The sequence below is a fragment of the Tasmannia lanceolata genome, unplaced genomic scaffold (assembly GCF_043159265.1).
Source record: "Tasmannia lanceolata isolate RefF3 unplaced genomic scaffold, GAP_Taslan_0.1 ptg000015l, whole genome shotgun sequence".
In the NCBI taxonomy this organism is placed as follows: Eukaryota; Viridiplantae; Streptophyta; class Magnoliopsida; order Canellales; family Winteraceae; genus Tasmannia; species Tasmannia lanceolata.
This window is the reverse complement of record NW_027518692.1, coordinates 33169786-33189493: the sequence shown is the minus strand read 5'-3', so window position 1 is coordinate 33189493 and position 19708 is coordinate 33169786. Positions and strand designations below refer to the sequence as shown.

General features: G+C 38.3%; 1 protein-coding gene across 1 annotated transcript; it reads left to right on the top strand.

The window, feature by feature from the left end:
- The first annotated feature begins 1608 nt into the window (after positions 1–1608).
- On the top strand, positions 1609–19351 carry LOC143846672 (uncharacterized). Its single transcript, XM_077355172.1, has 10 exons — positions 1609–1932; positions 3427–3556; positions 10654–10792; positions 10890–11102; positions 11277–11415; positions 13190–13340; positions 13484–13593; positions 13683–13780; positions 18888–18957; positions 19083–19351. The coding sequence occupies exons 1-10, from the start codon at positions 1840–1842 to the stop codon at positions 19167–19169; spliced, it is 1230 nt and encodes a 409-aa protein (XP_077211287.1). The 5' UTR covers positions 1609–1839; the 3' UTR covers positions 19170–19351.
- Positions 19352–19708: the final 357 nt, after the last annotated feature.

Genomic DNA, 19708 nt, shown 5'->3' with positions numbered 1-19708 from the left:
CCCCAAAGTAGACAATGAAACAGTAAAGAAGAGGGAAAAGGGAAAAAGGAAAACTAGAAAAGTAAAAAGGAACGTGGTCTTTAAGAAAAAAAAGGGCATTTTGGACCACATTTTTTCATCCGTACAGATTTTGTCCCCCATTCGTAATTTTTGAAAAGCCTGGGTCCAGTTGATAATTTTGCCTAATTTTTGTCCCCCTTGGGTAATTGATCGTTTTTCATTTGTCTCTACGTGGCTCTAATTATATGCTGATGTCATAATTCTTAGGTATTAATCCGGTTGTAGAATTATCCGATACACAACACTTACGACGGCCTACCCATCATGTATTTTGTCGATAAACCATCAACGTTCTCTATCAAAGTCAGAGGATGTTGGGATGAGTATGCAAATTTTATTTTGATTGCATGCATTTGATTATATTCTTTTTAACCATGCATTTAGGTTTTATCTGGCAACCATGAAAACAAATTCCATTGAATATCTGTCTATCCAATAAGAGAGAGAGGCATAGAGGATTTCTTTTTGGCAAGTAATCTGGGATTGAACTTCTGACCTCAGGGGTTGAAGAGGGCATAGAAGGTTGGTGACAGGGAGATTTTGCTATAGGGGTGGAGAGCATGAGATGGGGCAAGAAATAGGAGGAAAAAAATTCATTGTTTGGAGTAGTTTTTTTTTTTTTTATCCCACATGGGAACGAGATTGTTTGATCGAGATGGCAAGATGACTTGATGGAGTAAGTTTTCAACAGACATACCATGACCTCGACACTTATTTCAACTAATAGGGTTGTTCAATGCAAGGTTTAAAATTTCGGTTTCGGACCTTGAAATTTCAAAATTTTGACCGAAAATTCGGTCCAAATCTGGTACAAAACCCGAAATTAATATTTTATTCAATATTAAATTTCGGTCAAAATTATCAAATACCGAAATTTCGGTGAAATATTAAATTAATATTAAAAAAAACAGATTTTTTGGGGAAAATTTCGGAAAAACAGAAATTTCGGCCAAAATAAATGACCGTTTCGGTTTTGGGTGATTTCGGTGTCGGTCAATTTCGGATTTCGGTCGAAATTTAAAACCATGATTCAATGTACGAGACATTCATTCATGGAATAAAGCATAACCGATGGGACAATCCTAACCATCAAATCAATTACTTACAAATAGATTGTTAGTATTGCAATGGTGATGATGTAAGAAACTGCTGGTTAGGGGCGGATTAAAGGGAATCATAGGCGCAGCGAAATGCCCGGGAGGAATCTGATTAAAAAAAAGCTTTTGATCCCATTATATCTTTTTTCCAAGGTACTAGTTATTAGAAGATTGATGGTTGCTACAATAGAATTCAATGGAATAAGAATACAATACCAAATTAATCACCTGACTTAGTAAACATTGCTTGACCTACTGCTTGCTTGGCTTCACACTTTCTCAAATCAGACACCTTGGAAGCCATTTCCACGAACATAGAAGATTGAAAAAGAACTCTTCTTCATCTCTTGGGCATCGTAAGATTAAATTGACGGTCAGATATCAATCAAAAGTGGGACCCTTTATCCATCAAAAGTGGGACCCTTTATGCCCTATTTAAGCGCGCCTCTTGTCTATTCAAGTAACTTCCCAACCTAATAGATTTCACACTCAAAACAAACTGCCAGAAAAACTAGGGTTTTCAATTAGGAAAATTTAGGGTTTTTCTTCTTCTTATAGCCCCTGTTCTTCACACTCAAATCAAAACTACAGCAAAAAAAAAAAAAAAACGAGGGTTTTGAATTATATTATCCTTCTCTCGGTCTGAAAAATCTAGGGTTTTTCTTCTTCTTCTTCGTTCTTCATGACGACGATCGTTGCAACTACAGAGGAGGATCCCGCGCTCGCGGTCGTTAGATTCACATCGGAGCTCGCGTGGGCCGATGCAGGACCTGAGGTACTGAAATCAGTCTTCGATTTTTCTCCGATTTCGACATGTTATATATCAGTTGATATTATTCGTAGAAACAGCAGAGTTATGCAGATCATGAGTCCAAAACATATTATTGGTCTCAAAATTGCGTTTAATTTTGAATCCAATAATCCGTTTTGAAAGCAAAATCGATTCTCCAAATCCAAAACAACCAGGGCCTTAGAACGGCAGATACTGGGGAGAGACACTATCTAGGGAGGCCGTGAAACCAAGCAACCAAATCATCTTCTAGATTGTGAGGCTTTATCACCTTATCTCCTCCTCCTTTTTCCTCTTCTTTTTTGATGGGTAAGCTGGGGTTTGGCGGGGACCACTACCGCGGTTTATTTGATAAACAGAGAAAAGATTCATTCATGGGCACAATACGCCATCCCTAACTTGAAATACATTAGTAAGGGAGAACCATAACTCAAGGAAGATGAACTCTAAGCTTATCTTCTTGATCTTAGGATTTTATGTCCTTTGAAATGTAGGCTAAAAGAGGCAATTTTTATTCTTACTGTTCCACTAAAATCCTATTTCTTTAAAAATCATAAGGTTTTACCAGCCTTTGTATACAAGCCAAAGGCAAAGATACGAGTTTACAATTACTGCTATTACCACTTTTTTTTATCTTAAATTGCAGCTAATGTGAAGTCTGGTAGATCTGTCGAATGAGGTACTTTTAGAACTTGTACTAATCAGATAGTGATATATTTGGATGAATTTTAAATATTTTACTGCTTCAAATATATGTGATTTTAGACACCCTTTTGCAAATATGTGATGTAGAATGCTTTTAACAACATTGATTCTTAGAATAGCGAGCGCACAGACACAGAGAGAGAGAGAGAGAGAGAGAGAGAGAGAGAGAGAGAGAGAGAGAGAGAGAGAGAGAGAGAGAGAGAGATGCTGGAGATTATTTTGAGTTCTCTTGAGGGTGAGGCGACGGTAAGGTTGCTCCATTGTGTCTTGGTCGTCACGGGTTCGAGTCACGGAAACAGCCTCTGTGCAAAGCAGGGGTAAGGCTGCGTCCATCTAGCCCTCGCCATACCCCGCAATTGCGGGAGCCTCGTGCACTGGACCTCCTTTTTTTTGTTGCATGTAATCGAACAGTTTAAAATAAAGTTCCATGACATTGAGAATGAATACTTGAAACAAGTATTGGACCACTTATCCCCATATAGTATGAACCGAATGTCCATATGCAGTAAATTTATGGCCTTGAAAAGATGTAATGAAAGTTCAAAATAACATTAAAACTGTTTCATTTAGATATGTGAGCATGTGTAGAATACATGGTCTTCGAGCTTAGAGTGATCGTCCCTTCTGCATTATTTTGCAACTCTATGTTTTATTGCTTGCCATGTAGGATGGTTATTTCTTCTCATAATATGAGTTCATTACATGCATTTTCTGAATTCAGATAACATACGGTTCTCTAAATCTAAAAGTTGCCTATTGTTTCTCTACTAACAGGTTGCAGAGCCTCAGGTCACCAGACTATGCATTGAGGCACAAGAATGCATGGTGATGGGTAGATGGTTAGATCTGGCCAATCTCACACTTACTTCTGTTGACTCGATATTTTCAAAAGTGTCTGAGAAAGGTAGGAATTTCTGCTATCCATTTTCATTTTGAGTTAGCAATATCTACCCTAGATTATAATGGTACATAGAAGGCATTATCTTGCCACATTCCTCCATATTAAACAATGTACACTTTTTTTGTGAACTGTTAAACAATGCACACTTATGTACTCTCTACAGATAAATGTGTAAAAATGACTGAAAGCTTTTCACAGTGCATAGTGTACATGTACTATATATTTTCATCATGAGAAAGCAAGTCAGATGGTAATCAAAAGGCTTCCAAGGTTTCCCACATGTATAAATTTGTTGATACCCTCACTTGTTTGTGGCATGGAGATCACTTTTGCTGACTATTTTTCTTGGACTGTGCTTGATGAACTAGCATCTTGGCTTTTATTGCCATTGGTTGCTCAACCACCAATGGCAACAAGTTTAGGATCAGAGCAATATGACTAGTAACTCATATGTAGGGTACACAATCGTGTTCTAAACTATAGGTAAATCATCCCTGATCTATATAATATGATGCTACGCGCCTACGCTTCAATCACTATTATATAGAACTTAAAAGCATGGGAACCATAGGGCTGTTAATTTTGCTTCGAAGAAGAGGTACATTTATTTAGTAACTAAAACATTTATCATACTTAATATCAATACTTTCAGAATTTTATATTATATTCACACCCATGTACAATATAACCAATGGTTTAATATGTAATGCATTTCACATATGACGAATGCTAGGCTCAATCTTAAGAGCTATAGTTCCTTGCTTGAAGCCTACGATACATGTTTGGACTTTGGTGTGGGGATTAAGGTGTTACGATCAAAGTCACGGGTGCATGTGTGGCATCGGGGCAGCTTGGGGGGCGGGGGGGATGCATTTCCTTGAAAACATGTTTTGGAAATAGAAGCAAAACGTGAAAAAATGGAAACTTGGGGGAGACCTATGATAAATGTTTTTCAGAGTCACACCAACACATTGTGAAATATATATTGAAAACGAAAACAAAAGATCTTTTTTTCTTTTTTCCTTTTTTTAAGATAAGGCAAGAATATTATTAAAGGAAAGAAAAGGGGGAACCCCAAGGACCTAGATGCTCACCATACAATCAAGGATAGAGAAAAGAAAAGAAAATATAAAGAAAGAAAAACTCCATCATGGAGGAAATCTCCTGGAAGCAAGATTCGTTCCTGGAGGGGTGGGGATTCACGATTCCCCGAAACGCGAACCCGATTCGGGATTCGATTCGAATCCCCGAAAATTGGGAATCGGGGTTCGGATTCGTCAGATTCCGATTCCCAATTTATGGGAACCCCGATTCCCACTTTATAGGAACCCTGATTCCCAGGCGAATCCCTAGCGAATCCCAACTCCCCAGCGACTCCCCGACGAATCTCCGGCGAATCCCCGGCGAATCTCTGGCAAACCCACGATTCTCGCTTCCAACCATCCCTGGAGCCTTTGATTCCCGCTTTCGATTCCCACCCTGGCAACCTTGGGAAATCTAACAACTCAATAATTGTCCTCTCCACCGTGGAACGGACCAATCGATCTGCATCATTATTTACCGACTACCAAGCAAGCTGGAACTTCACTTGGTGTCCCTCAGTGCGATCCAATATCTCATCAATGGCTTTGAGGAATCTACACGGGATCATACCTATCTGATTTAACAATCTAATCACATCGAGAGTATCACCTAAACAATTAGGCCGTCAATATCTTGCCTTCTTGTCTTTTTAAAAAAAAAAAATTCTTGCCTTCCTGACTGTCAGATCCAACAATCTAATCTCACCGAGAGAATCGCCTTCAACATTCTGGCTAAATTGGGTGCCAATAGATCAAGTTTGGAGTGGTTTGATTATATGCCACCCTAAGTTCTGTAATTTTCTTTATTTTCTTTCTTTCTTTTTTCTTTGTATTCTTTCTGTGGACCATCTCGGTTCCCTTTTATTTTAATATATTACCATTTCAAAAAAAAAAGAATCGCTTTCAACAATTAGGCCGTCAATATCTTGCCTTCCTGTCTGTCAGATCCGGTGAAGAATAGTGCGCACTTCCACTTCACTTGAATCTTTTATTCCAATTGGTCCAGATAATACTCAATATGTAAAGCTAAATTCATTGCCCTTGCAAAAAACTAGCCACAATGGCACTTCATTGGATCCGTGTCACCCAACCGCATTAGTCATTCTTTTAATTTTGCATTTTTTAGGGCTGCTGTAAATGTGGTTGGATGACTTGTGGCTCCTTTGGGGCGCTATTGCGGTTAGGTTTTTGCAAGGGAGTCATTCCTCTCAAAACAATAAATAAAAAAAGAAGTAAGAAACTACTTTTTTGTTATGGTAATAAGTAAAAAACTACTAAAAAAATAAAATATGTTGTTAGAATATGCAGAATGCCTAAGTGCATAAGTTGTCTTTGTACCCTTTCTCTCTCTTAATATAAATACATAAGTAAGGGGGAGTTCTCTCCAACTCACTAGATTCTTCCTCCATTCTTCCTCAACATATGTAAGTAAGAATATATGTGAAACATACTAAGTGCGTTCTCTCATGTTTTGGAGGCACTTCCTATCTGCAATTATGCATTAGAATTTTCTCCAACCTGGAGGGAGTTGATGCAGCAGCGCACACTCCCACAAGACCTTCAAACCAGAAACAGGAGAAGCATGACTATAGAAGAAAGAATTATTTATTAATTTTAGTGATTGTTTATATGCAGCCGACCCCAACTAGTTTGGGACAAAGGCTTTGTTGAGTTGAGTTGAGTGATTTTTATATGCATTTTCGAAAGAATTTTTCATTAATTTTCGTGATTTTTAATTATACTTTTGAAATATTTTTGTTGAGTTCATATTTTAGAAAATGGTGGGAGTGTTTAAAGCTTTTAGAGTTTCTATTTTGAAGAAAGGAGGTTTAAGTTGGAGTAGGAAGGCTGAATTGGTGCTCTGATTTATAGTTAGACAAAATTTAGGATAGATAGTAAAATTGTTAGAGGAGATTTGGGCTTGTTTAATCTAGATTTTTTTTTTTTGGAATTCTAGCTTGTTTGGAACTGTTTTAAAGTTGAAAATTTTGCGGGAAGGGTCTAGAAGTTTTTGCCCAAGCTCAACATGATGGGGTGTTCCCACGTAATCTTCCAAGGAGCACCATACATAAGCTAGCAAGTGGGCACTTTATGCGTGGAGTGGAAGAGACGGTTAACCTCATCTTTATTCACTATGACACAACATGATGAATTTGGTATACTTTTCTATGAACTTTGGTGTTGTGTGCGTGCGTCCGTGTGTTCCAGTAGTTTGTTTGGGGTTGGTTTGGTGGTCCTTTTGGGTTTAAGAGGCACATTCCTTGGAGAATCATTCTTCATGCCACTTAGTAGGGGACTTGGAGGTAGAGAAATTATAGTATTAACTAACAATGGAGGCAATAGAAGTTGGACGATTTGTTGGGTTTTGATCATAAATGGGTTCATGAAGTAAAGACATGTATAATAAATTAATAAGTGAAAGCAGGTAATAGAAGTTTGTTAAAGTATAAAAGATAAACAACGCCTTTCCCTGGTGCACCTTTCAAAGAGCGAAGAATCTGAACTACCGCTGCCCAGTGAGAAATACGAGGGGCACATTTACCATTCAAAATAAAATAAAATACGAGGGGCACTCATAAACTGGCTAACTACCCCAACTGCATAAGAGATATCTAGGCGAGTAACAGTGAGATAAATAAGTTTTCCAACCAGACGATGGTACCTGCTAGGGTCATCCATCAAGTCTCCCTCTTCTGCAATCAGCTTGGTGTTTAGATCCATAGGAACACCAGTAGGCTTTGCCCCCACAAATCCAGTCTCCTCTAACAAATCAAGCACATATTTCCACTGAGAAATGGATAGACAACAAGGGAAATGAAGACACGAACAGAGGGAATCTTGGCAACTGGAGAGAAGGTCTCCATGTAATCAACGCCGAAGGTCTGAGTGTAACCTTTGGCGGCAAGGCGAGCCTTTAGCCTCTCAACAGTATCGCCTAGTAAATATTTGATGGTGAACACCCATCTATAGCCAACGGTATGTGCCCCTCTGGATTCTTTGGCGAATAAAATGGCAATCAACCTCTGTATGTTTGGTTCTCTCATGAAATACGGGATTGATGGCTATGTGAATCGCAACTTTATTATCACAGTAGAGCTGAGCTGGAGAAGTAGTAGAGAAACCAATCTCTGACATGAGAGACCGTAACCAAAGAAGCTCCCCACTAGTATGAGGCATAGCTCGGTATTCTGCCTCAGTGCTATACTTTGAAATTATCTCTTGTTTCTTACTTTTCCACGATGCCAGATTGCCGCCAACAAAGGCGCAATAACCCGTGGTTGATCTCCTATCTGCTGGAGATCCTGCCCAATCTGCATTACTAAATCTTTCCACTCTGACATGTCCGTTTTTCTTGAATAGCAAACCTTTTCCTGATGCACCTTTCAAATAGCGAAGAATCTGAACTACCGCTGCCCAGTGAGAAGTACGAGGGGCACTCATAAACTGGCTAACTACGCCAACTGCATAAGAGATATCTGGGCGAGTAACTGTGAGATAAATAAGTTTCCCAACCAGACGATGATACCTGCTAGGGTCATCCATCAAGTCTCCCTCTTCTGCAATCAGCTTGGTGTTTGGATCCATAGGAACACCAGCAGGTGTAGCCCCCACAAATCCAGTCTCCTCTAACAAATCAAGCACATATTTCCGCTAAGAAAGGGATAGATTGCTGCCAGAATAAGCTACCTCAATCCCTAGAAAATACTGTAGGCAACCAAGGTCTTTAGTGGAGAATTCTGCTTGTAATAGTAATATCATCCACATAGACTATAAGGAGAACATGTCTTGCTTCAGAGTGACAACTAAAGACAGAATGATCAAGTGTACATGCCAATTCGCATGACAGCGTCACTAAAGCACCCAAACCATGCTCTAGGAGACTGCTTGAGCCCATACAAGGACTTGCGTAGCCTGCAAACTGAAGATGACATAACTGGATTTGTGGGGGCAAAGCCTGCTGGTGTTCCTATGGATCCAAACACTAAGCTGATTGCAGAAGAGGGAGACTTGATGGATGACCCTAGCAGGTACTGTCGTCTGGTTGGGAAACTTATTTATCTCACTGTTACTCTCCCAGATATCTCTTATGCAGTTGGGGTAGTTAGCCAGTTTATGAGTGCCCCTCGTACTTCTCGCTGGGCAGCGGTAGTTCAGATTCTTCGCTATTTGAAAGGTGCGCCGGGGAAAGGCGTTGTTTATCTTTTATATTTTAACAAAGTTCATATTGGAAAAAGGAAGAATCCATGCAGCATGTAACAACTTTTTGTTGTGTTCAAGCTCAACTTGGTGTGAGCTCTTTTTTAATGTAGGTCCTGCCAACAAAGAAGGGGAGATTCAAAAGCATAAGGGCATTGTGTGGGCATTCTTGGGCTTCTTAGGTATTATAGATTAAAATGAGGAAGTGCTAGCTTTGTTATATAGTTTAAGAAACTCCAGTAAGAACCCTGGGGAGGGAAGTTTACTAGTTTAGTTATACTTTTGCTTGGGCTTCTAAAAAGAATCTGGGTCCTTGGAGATTTGCATACACCTTAAATGAAATTTGGGATTTTGTGTGTGTGTGTTTAGAAGCGTCCTTTGTTCTCAACTCAACTCAACAAAGCCTTTGTCCCAAGCTAGTTGGGGTCGGCTAAATGAATCCTATAGAAAAGAAATTCATGAAGAAGGTAAAAGGGATCTACCCGGCTCTAATCCTGGTTCTAGTTGGGTTCTTCTGCGTGGATCATTTTCTTCCATTCTATCCTATCCAAGGTTATGTTCTCTTTTATGTTCCTAGCTATCAAGTCTTTCCTCACTGCTTCTACCCATGTTATTTTCGGTCTACCCCTACCTCTTTTAACTCCCTCAATTTGGCACGAGTCACCTCTTCTCACCGGAGCATCCAAAGGCCTACGTTGGATGTGTCCAAACCATCTTAAGCGGTGCTCTCTCATCTTCTCCTTGATTGGAGCCACCCCCACCTTTTTACGAATGTCTTCATTTTTAATTCTATCTAACCTTGTGTGGCCGCACATCCATCTAAGCATTCGCATCTCCGCTACACTCATCTTATGCACATGCTGCTTTTTGGTGGCCCAACATTCTGAGCTGTACAGCATGGCTGGCCTCACAACTGTCTTATAAAACTTTCCCTTCAACTTGGTAGGGATTTTACGGTCGTACAAAACTCCTGAGGCAAGCTTCAACTTCAACCAACCTGCTCTTATTCTATGGTTAACATTCTCTTCAATCTCTCCTTCCTGATGTAGAATTGAACCAAGATATCGAAATATATCCCTCTTAGGTACCTCCTGTCCACTCATATTTACTACGTCCTCGTCCCGCCTCCTTACATTACTAAAGTTGCATTCCATATATTCTGTTTTAGTCCTACTAAAAGAGGTTTCCTTTGTTCATCTCATGCTTGAGGCAAATGATTTGTTGGTTCCTTAGCTAGAGAAGGTGCACGTGGTTTGATGAATTGGGAAATTTCAGCATATATATATATATATATATATATATATATATATATATATATATATATATTTTAGAATGGTTCTGTAAATGTAATATTCTTAGTAAAGGTGTTCATCAAAAACAGGAAAATATTACAGGTACGATATGACAGTAAGTGAGGTTGTTAAACAGAGAGCTTATTTACTTGACCTTGAATATGACGGTTCTTCATGATGATAAATCAACTAGGTAGGACTAATCTATGTAACACTTAGGTAGGACCACTCAGTGTAATTTACACCTAAGATTTGCCCATGTTGTGAACCAAGCAGTGTCCAGCACTGTTATTTTTTATGGTCCTTCAAACAATTGGAGTATATGCTTCTTTTGGTAGCTTTTTGCAAGAAGGTAGAAAAATTAGTTTCATTTCCAAAGCATTAAACCACAAAACTCCAAAAAATCGCATGGGGCTGCATGATGGGACACCTTTATATACACATGTGGCACGTTCTTACTCTTTTGTTATACTTGTTGAACTTTGTTCTTTATATAAATGGACTTGCTTTTTACTGTTGTGGGTTCCAGATTTGGAGTGCATCTTCACTATAATATGTAGCCTTGTGACCAGAGCTGAGAGCCTGGATGAAGCGCTGGAGATGGCTAAGCGCATATCTGCAAAAATCACCCAACAGCCGGATGACAAGCCTGCATTGCGCTTGAAGATGTAATATGATTGATTTTTTTCGAATGATAATATGATTGATTTCTTAACAATTGGATATTTATGGGCATCTCTTACCAATTTTTCCTTCTTTTACCAGCTTGTTCAATCTCTACAATCTCCTGGAGAACCCTTACAGCCGATTCTTTGTTTACACAAAGGCCCTTGATTTGGCAGTTTATGGAAAAGTTACTGAGCACATTATTCCATCTTTTAAAAAGATGGATAGTTTCTTGAAGGAATGGAACATCGGGATCCTGGACCAGAGGGAAATCTTTCTCACCATCTCTAATATTTTGAAGGAAAATAAAAGGTGCATGATACACTTGCACACACACACACACACACACACACACACATATAAAGGCACATGCTGTTTAAAAGAAAAGAAAAGAAAAGAAAGATAAAGGTATATGTTGGATATTTTCATTTGGTTTATTAAGATTTTTTTTTGCTTGCATTTTTTAATCTTTTTTATCATTTGCAGTTCAGCAAAGGAGTCATTTACTTTTCTGACAAGGTATTTGGCAACTTTCTCTGCCGAAGATCCATATACCATGAGTGAAGCCAAGGAGGAAGCTGTGCGGGCTATAATAGAGTTTGTGAAGGCACCTGACGTGTTTCAGGTATATCACTTTTGTGATTGCAGGAATTGATGAAGGAATTATGTGTAGTTTGACTCTGTTTCTTTCTTCTGTTATTTCTTCATCAATCTTTGTACATGATTTTTTTTTTTCCTTCAAGGTAAAACCTATATGTTATGCTGGCAGCTTTCTGCTGCATCTGTCCTTCACTTTCTCAAAGATATCTGAGAGTGCTCGAGTACGATTGATTTTTTTTTTCTGAATGGTAAGAGTATGATTGATACTTGATCAATGAATCTTTGTTCACGCAAACCTAACCTGGCCTTGTTCATCTGAATGGTGGACATGCTTAGAAAACGTGCATTTATTTCTCATCTGATTCATTTCCCTTAAAGATATTTTTTTCATGTACAATTTCTAAACTTCCATTAAGGGATAAAGTTTGAATTCTTCTATAAATTCCCCTGAAATCTCAGAAATTTTAGATGAATTCTTGAATATATTTACAAACAGAAGCAAACCCTGAAGATAATTCTTGGTTGCTGATTTCTTCAAAATTCCATCTTTTCTACGGATACTACTATTACTTAGGTTTGTCATCATTGTTCTGCTTACTCTGTACAACTTTCCGGTGCTTAAGTCATCTATGGAATTCTCGCATCCTGGTAATTATGATGTTTCATTGAAATCTATAGAATTCATCTTTTTTTATGCAAGCCTATTGAATCTCTGAGTGGTGAGTGGGGCCAAATATTTTTGGTGATTGGTCTGCTGCCTTTGGATCTTCATCTAGCATCTGAAGCTACTAATCTGTTATATTGGAATAAACACGACAACTCTAGATGCCTTAAATCCCCAATGATGCCGTGCAAACAAGGTCTATGTAGTTTGAACACCCGAGTCTTGATCACTTTTTAAAAAGTCCTCGAGCCCATCATTGACTCGCCTGAGTGGACACCCTTTTACCTTGGCCGAGTTCTCATCAATGTCAGAGTTTTCGTTATCAAATCTTTCAATAACTCCTTGAACTTGCCAGGCTAATGAAACATTGACTGCATCGTTCATTGACATGCCCGAGCCCGAGTTGACTCCTTTCTACCTTGCCCCAGTTCTGAATACATGTTTTTAAACACTGATCCTTACTCTAAGACCAATAAGAAGCACCCCTTATACTAAAGATGTAAAAGGGAGTGACATTAAAACAAAAAAAAATGTACAAAATGAGATTACTAACAAATGTGATGAGTAGGCCATCAATGCATATGTATGATGAGTCAAAATTTGTCTCCAGCCTATCTGTTATGCACATTCCATGAGTCCTACTACACCTTTGGCTACTATGGAACTCATGACAGAAAGTGAAAGGCTATGCTTTTAGTTCTAACACATTTCAGAAATGGCCCATGGCTCCCTTGCTTTTAAATTCATGCATATTCAGCTCTATTATTCAATGTTATTTCAGAGCTTTAATTATTATTTCTAAGGAGGTTTGATCTTTCAGTTAGTTTTACACATCTACTCCAACAGGGTTGAAGGCAGAAAAGATTAATGAGGCAGGGGAAATATCGAATGAAATGGGTTGGAATTTGTTGAAACAGATGTGTTACCATTTGCTTATTATTTATATGTATTGATTGAGATTCCATAAAACTTTTAGTGAGATAATAATTCAATATTCATTGCTTTATAACATGAATGGTGCTACTGTATGGTTGCACAAAGTTTTCTTCCAGTGTTATATCTATGTATTTTAAATTGAATTCCTACTTTTAGCTAATCAGGGAATTCTGGTTTCTCAACCTGTTACTTTTTGCAGTGTGATTTGCTAGATATGCCTGCCGTAGGGCAGTTAGAGAAAGATGGAAAATATGCATTGGTATATCAACTTTTGAAGATTTTTCTTACACAACGGCTGGATGCCTACCTAGATTTCCATGCTGCAAATTCCACTTTACTGAAAAGCTATGGTATGATTCAATTATCCATTGCACCAATTTCTTGTTTCAATTTTATCATTTATTTAATTGTAATTCAACAATGGTTTATAGGTGTGGTCCACAAGGTTTTAATTTTAGCATTTATTTAATTGTATTTCGACAATGGTTTATAGGCTTGGTTCACGAGGACTGCATAATGAAGATGAGGTTGATGTCATTGGCTGATCTCGGTTCAGATGATTCTGGCGAGATCCCATATGCCGTCATTAGGGACACACTTAGAGTAAGCTTAATTCTTTCCTTCCATGTTGGTGCTCCAATTTCTTTCTCTGCCATACTTTTCTTATTTTGTGGGAGTAAATATTTTTCCAGGTTGCGGACAATGAGGTGGAATTTTGGGTTGTCAAGGCAATAACTGCAAAGCTACTTGACTGTAAGATGGATCAGATGAATCAAACTGTTGTTGTGAGGTAATTTTAGCTTTATTTTTCTTTTTAACGATATAATCAGACCCTATAATAGATATTTGAGTATATTATTTCCCTTCTTTAAAACCATTAACATCCACAAACCTGCTTCTGTTCCATTTTAGAGCAAATCCCACTGCCCATGAAAACCACTATACAGAAATTCCTCACATTACATCTCGATTCTAACACATGTTGTGCTTAACATCACCTGCAATCCCAATGCAGGCCCTAAATATTGTCCCTATTCTTACTACCCATCAACACCAATATCATATTTCCACAAGTGGCTAAGTTTCTCCTACAAAAATTCTTTCCCTATCTTGCTTTAGCCAATTTGTCCTCCTCCGCTGTCCATTGATCAAGAAGATTTTCAGTCCACAAAGCATTGCCTTTACTTCTTCTTCATTCGAATCACAAGCCCCATCGGACTCGAATAAGCTTTGATCATTCTCCCGCTAGAGTCATAAAAAACTCCTGTACCTGACAGCCGTGGTTTGCTCATAGAACTCATGTTGAAGTTCAGTTTTAGCTATCTAGTTGGTGGAGGTACCCATTTAGGCATGACTTGGTATTTAAGTCCTTTTCCCAAATGAATTTCCTTCATTTATTTTCAAAATCTCTAGTGTAGAATTTGATTGCAACTTCTTGCTCGGTTTTGTCCAAACCACTAAATCTAGTTTTATCTCTAGGATGATTCTCCATGGCGTTTCGCTTTTATCATTGAAAATTAGGTTATTCCTCCGTTCCTTCCATAGGTTCTAAATGATTGCAAAAGGGGCTAACATCCAAAGAATTTTCTTGAGCGCACACATGGATTTCTTCCCTAATTGAGAACTGCTTCTTTTAGGGAGGACTGGAACACCCACCACCATTCCAAAGCACTGTAGAATCCTGCACCACACTTTATGTGCAAAATTACAATGAAGCAGTAGATGATATATATTTTTCTTCTGTTGATTTACACAATAGACATCTACTTGCAAGAAGGAATCTTCTCCGTTTGAGCCTATTTCAGGTATTGATCTTTTTCCATTCCGCTGTGCACATGAAAGCCACTACTCGAGGTGGTACTAAAACCGCCGTCCAAATCTTAGCAATAGGGGAGTTACCTACACCGTTAATGACCTCGTGGAAAAATGATCAAACAGAGAAGGTGCCTTGCACATCTGCTGTCCAAATTCTTTTATCAGGTACCAGTCTAGACAGATAAATGTTCCTAAGCAACCCAAGAAGGTTAGAAAAATCACCATTTTCATTTTGTTTAAGGCTCCTCCTAAGTCTATTGCCCGATGAAAAAGGCCCATCCCCAGTCTCTTCTGGAAATCGCAAATTCTCACTCCTCTATTGGTAGCTAGGCCGTATTGGTTTGTAAAACTATGCACAACATAGTCTCTCCTCCCAAATCTCGTACCCTCACCATACTCCCGAACCTTTTCCTAGAGGTGGATCCCTGTTCCCTACTCTCCCCCTCCTTCCCTCCACTTCTTCCCATATTTATCCCCAATAATTGTGTTCGATAAGACATCTTTTTCTTTGCCAAATCTCCATAGCTATTTCTTCAGTAAAGCTTTATTTTTCAATCTCAACCAGCCAATTCCAAAGCCCCCCTTGTCTCCTTCCTGTTAACGTTTTCCCATTTCATGAGATGTTTTGGTCATTTGTTTGATTCCCCTCTTTCCCATGTAGTTTCTCTATTTTCTTCACTACTTTCTCCGATAACTTAACTAGGGACTTAAAGTAGATCAGAAGAATTTTCCAATGCCTCTTTTAACTCCAAGCAGAATCCCGAGGTAGGTGATTGAAAGTTGATTTTTGCAGCTCATTATGTTTTTCAGTTATTAAATCTCATTTTCTTTGGTATTTACAACCGCTAACAATTTTTTTCCCAAAGTATACTTTTAAACCTTATTTTTTCTTCGACCTCCTCCAAGAAAACCAGGATATCGTCTCGAAATTGTAGGTGTGAAATGATAAAAGTATTCCTGCTAGCTTTGATTCTTCCTACTAAACCTGCCTCTTCAACATCCGACCGAGAGACTCAGTCACCATGATAAACAAGTAAGGTGATAATAGATCCCCCCTTGACGAAGTCCTTTTGAGCTTTTAAAGAAACTACCGACGCTCCATTTATGCTTTTTAAGACAAATGTGCCAAGGAGACGTACACCTTTTATCCAACTTCTCCATTTATTACCAAAATCCGTTTTCCTTTGAATCAGGTTTAGAAAGTCCCAAATCCACGTGATCATACGCTTTTTCTATATCAATTTTGCACATAAGTTCCACCTTCTCCTCTTTTCCTTGAATAAAAAGATTCATTCGCTATGAGGATTCCGTCAATAATTTGTTTTCCCTTCACCAAGGCCCCTTGTTATGGTGATATGATGTCATGAATAACCCCATTGATTATGTGAGCTAGCACCTTGGCCAAGATTTTACAAGCTCTGTGAATTAAACTATTGGCCGAGAGTTTAACTAAATAGCACCTTCCTCGGAGAGTTGGGTGATAAAAGTTGGGTTATTTTCCTCTCCCAAGCTTCCTCACTTAGATAGTTCATCAAATCAATCTTAATTTCCTCCCAAAATACCTGGTAAACGGCACAGGGAAACCTTTTGGGCCTTGAGCTTTATGTATTTTCATTGCAAAGATGGTCCTCACCTCAATATTGTGCAAGATTTTCTCTTCCTCAAAGCCTTTTTTCCATTCTTTATTTACGGGGATGATAAATTTGCACCCCCTATAGGATAAGTCGCACCCCTTTTAACGTGAATTGATGTCAAAAAGCGTTAAATGTCTTCCCCAATTCATGTTAAAAGGAGTGCGAATTATCCTAAAGGGGTTGCAAACTTATCATTGCCCTTTATTTATCTTTGAGCAATTTCAGTTTTTTTCCCTGCAGAAGATAAACCCTTTCCAGTTTCCACCCTTGAAACTTACGCTCTTTCCACCAACTGTTCACTTTTTTTATCGAAGCCCGAAATCTCCACTAGTTTTTTTTTTTTTTTTTTGAGCTACCCCGGAATCTCAAATTTGAAAGGGCTTGGTTCTTGACGCAGGTTGATTCAGAAGCGTTCTTCGACGATCTTCGGATTGGATCTGGAATTTTTTTGTGTTTTTTTTTGGTATAAGATAGGGATCTTGATCTTACTTCGGGCGTGGCGACGCTCGGGATCGGATCAAGCACGGAATCGTCCTCAAAGAACCTTGTATGCAACAAGGGATGAAAAGATAGGAGAAATTGGAAAGAAACTGCAATCAAGAGTTTGCAATTCCCATTTCTCAAGAATAACAAGAAAAGAGAAAATTTCTTTCCAAATTCTATATCATCAAAGGTTGTCTAAAATGAGAGACTATGGGGCTTTATATACTAGCCCATTATAATATAATATGAAATAACTTAACTACCCACAGTAAGAACAATGATCATTAAGGACATATGAAACTACAAACTGATCAAAAGACTGTCACTAAAAGGAAAAAATGACAAATAAGGACTCCCACTAACGACAAAATGCACTACACTACCCCTCATGCACTCCAATGAAAAGCTGATGCATTAGGGGATGCTCTGCATCAGTTCTACCTCGGTCCCTCCCACGCCTTTGATTTATACAATAATGGATGGTGATATACTGATATGATGTTAGCCTTGGTAACAACCATTGCACTATGTGGGGATACTGATTTCCTAATTTTTAGATACAAGCAACTTATCAATCTTGCATAAAATTCAACTTGTTAGCGTATTTGACCTAGTGAACTTAACCGCTCCAAAGGAAGATCCACTAGCCAAGTTTTTAAATTTCGGTTTCGGTTTCGATTTCGGGCATCACGGAAACGGAAATGTTTCGGTCTCGGTGGAAATCTTGTAATATGAAGGAAACGTATGAAAACATATGCAAATGATAGAATTTAAAGATGAAACTTCAAGAAAGGATAGAGTAAGCACAAATACGCAAGTAGAAATCATTATTTAAGCAAGACAACCATCCATAATGGTTTTAAAAAATTCAAACACCTAATGAAATGCCAGTGACGCGCATGTCAAAAATTCAGTACTTGCCAAATTTCATTTGTAATTTATATAAATATTTATAAATAATGCATGCACCACATTTTTGCATTCACTTCATATAAATATAATTATATAATACATTCTAATATAGTATACTACCATTACACTTACGATTTTGGTTTATGCATTTCGGTCATTTCGGTGGAAATTTAAAACCATGCCACTGGCTCACACCTTTGAATGAAATCCGAAAACTTCCCCATACTTGTAGTAGTCGTTCTTCCCATTCCGCTTTTCTCGTATGGGAATCTAATGGTACTGAAATCCCCCCACCATCGATAAACTCCCTCCTTGATTATATATGTCCCACAACTCTCCCCGTGGGACATTCCTCAATCTTGCATTTGTAACTCTCCATCTGAAGTTATTTCCTGCCGAAATCAACTTCAGTGTGATAGAGAAATCAGCCCCTTGTTTCTTCTTCAATATGAATCTTAGATTATTTCCACACTAATATGATCCCTCCTGAAGCTCCATTTGCTGGTAGTGATGCACTGATGCCCTCCTGCCCCGTACTTTGCTTTGAGTGATTCTGTAATGATTTCCTCTTAGGCCCTGTTTGTTTGAGATTATGCCAAACCGATTGTGAGTCCAAAACCAATTATTGGACTCAAATTTATGTTTAATTATGACTCCAATAATTTGTTTTGGACTCACAATCGGTTGGCATAATTTCAAAATTTACGGTTAATTTGCCCCTTTGTGGGAATCTTGGTATTGAAATCACTCTACTCCATCCACAGAGTCTCTCCCCTTGATTATATATGTCCCACTACTCCCATAGAGGACTCGTCAGTCTTGCATTTGTAGGTCTGTATACCACTGACTCTAAATCTGAAGTTATATCTACTGAATTCTTTCCACACTATATGATTCCTCTTTTAGCTACATTTTCTGGTAATGTGGCCCAACTTCTAATATCCCTATCTCATACTTCTCTAAGCATTTCCTCTTAGCCAATTGGTATTGAGATTTTAGGTTGAAGTTTTTTTTACACTATTGCCTTGAATCTGATTGATACTTGGTGTGCAGCCGCTGTACCGAGCGTGTTTTTGGGCTGTCGCAATGGAAGGCTCTCCAATCAAAACTTTCGGTTTGGAGGGTAAAATTGTCTTTACATTTGGAACCTCTTTTATTATTTTCTCTGTTTTACCAGCATTTTATCAGAACAAAGAGATTGTTTATTCAATTGGGTCTCCCCTAAAATGTTTTAAAATCCTTTTTCAGGGCAACATTGCAAATGTTATAAGCACCATACAAGCCAACAAAGTATCCGAGGATGGGCAAGCAATGCAGGGTCTGATGATTCGTTGAGAGTTTTTGATTTTTTGTTCCCAGTTGTTTCAAAATCTCCTTTTTTTTTGTGAATTTTAATTAGAGATGGAATCTGTGAGATTTCATGGCCTCTTAGTACAGGGATTCTTAGGAAGGGTTCTGAAGAAATCTGTAGACATTTTGAGTGAGTTAATACTTAATAAATTGTACTCTGTCATTTACATTTCGTCTTTGGTTACTTGAACACTAGAATGAGAAATGGATAGCCTTTAACTATGAGTAGTACACTATGTTGCATCAGTATACATGGATATTGAGTGTCAGATTCGGCAAATTAGAATGCAGATTCTTTAGGCGTTGCTTGTTTTGGATTTTGAGAACCGATTGTGAGTCAAAAACTGATTGTCGGACTCAATTTTTGTTAATTTTGACTCCACCACAAATTTTGGGCTGACAATCAGTTCTCAAAATAAAAAAGAAAGAGGGTCCTTGCTGTGATGTAAATTTATGAGATTTTATATGGTGTAAGCCTGTATAGTCCGGTATTTTTCAAAATGTATTGTACAGTTTACACGATA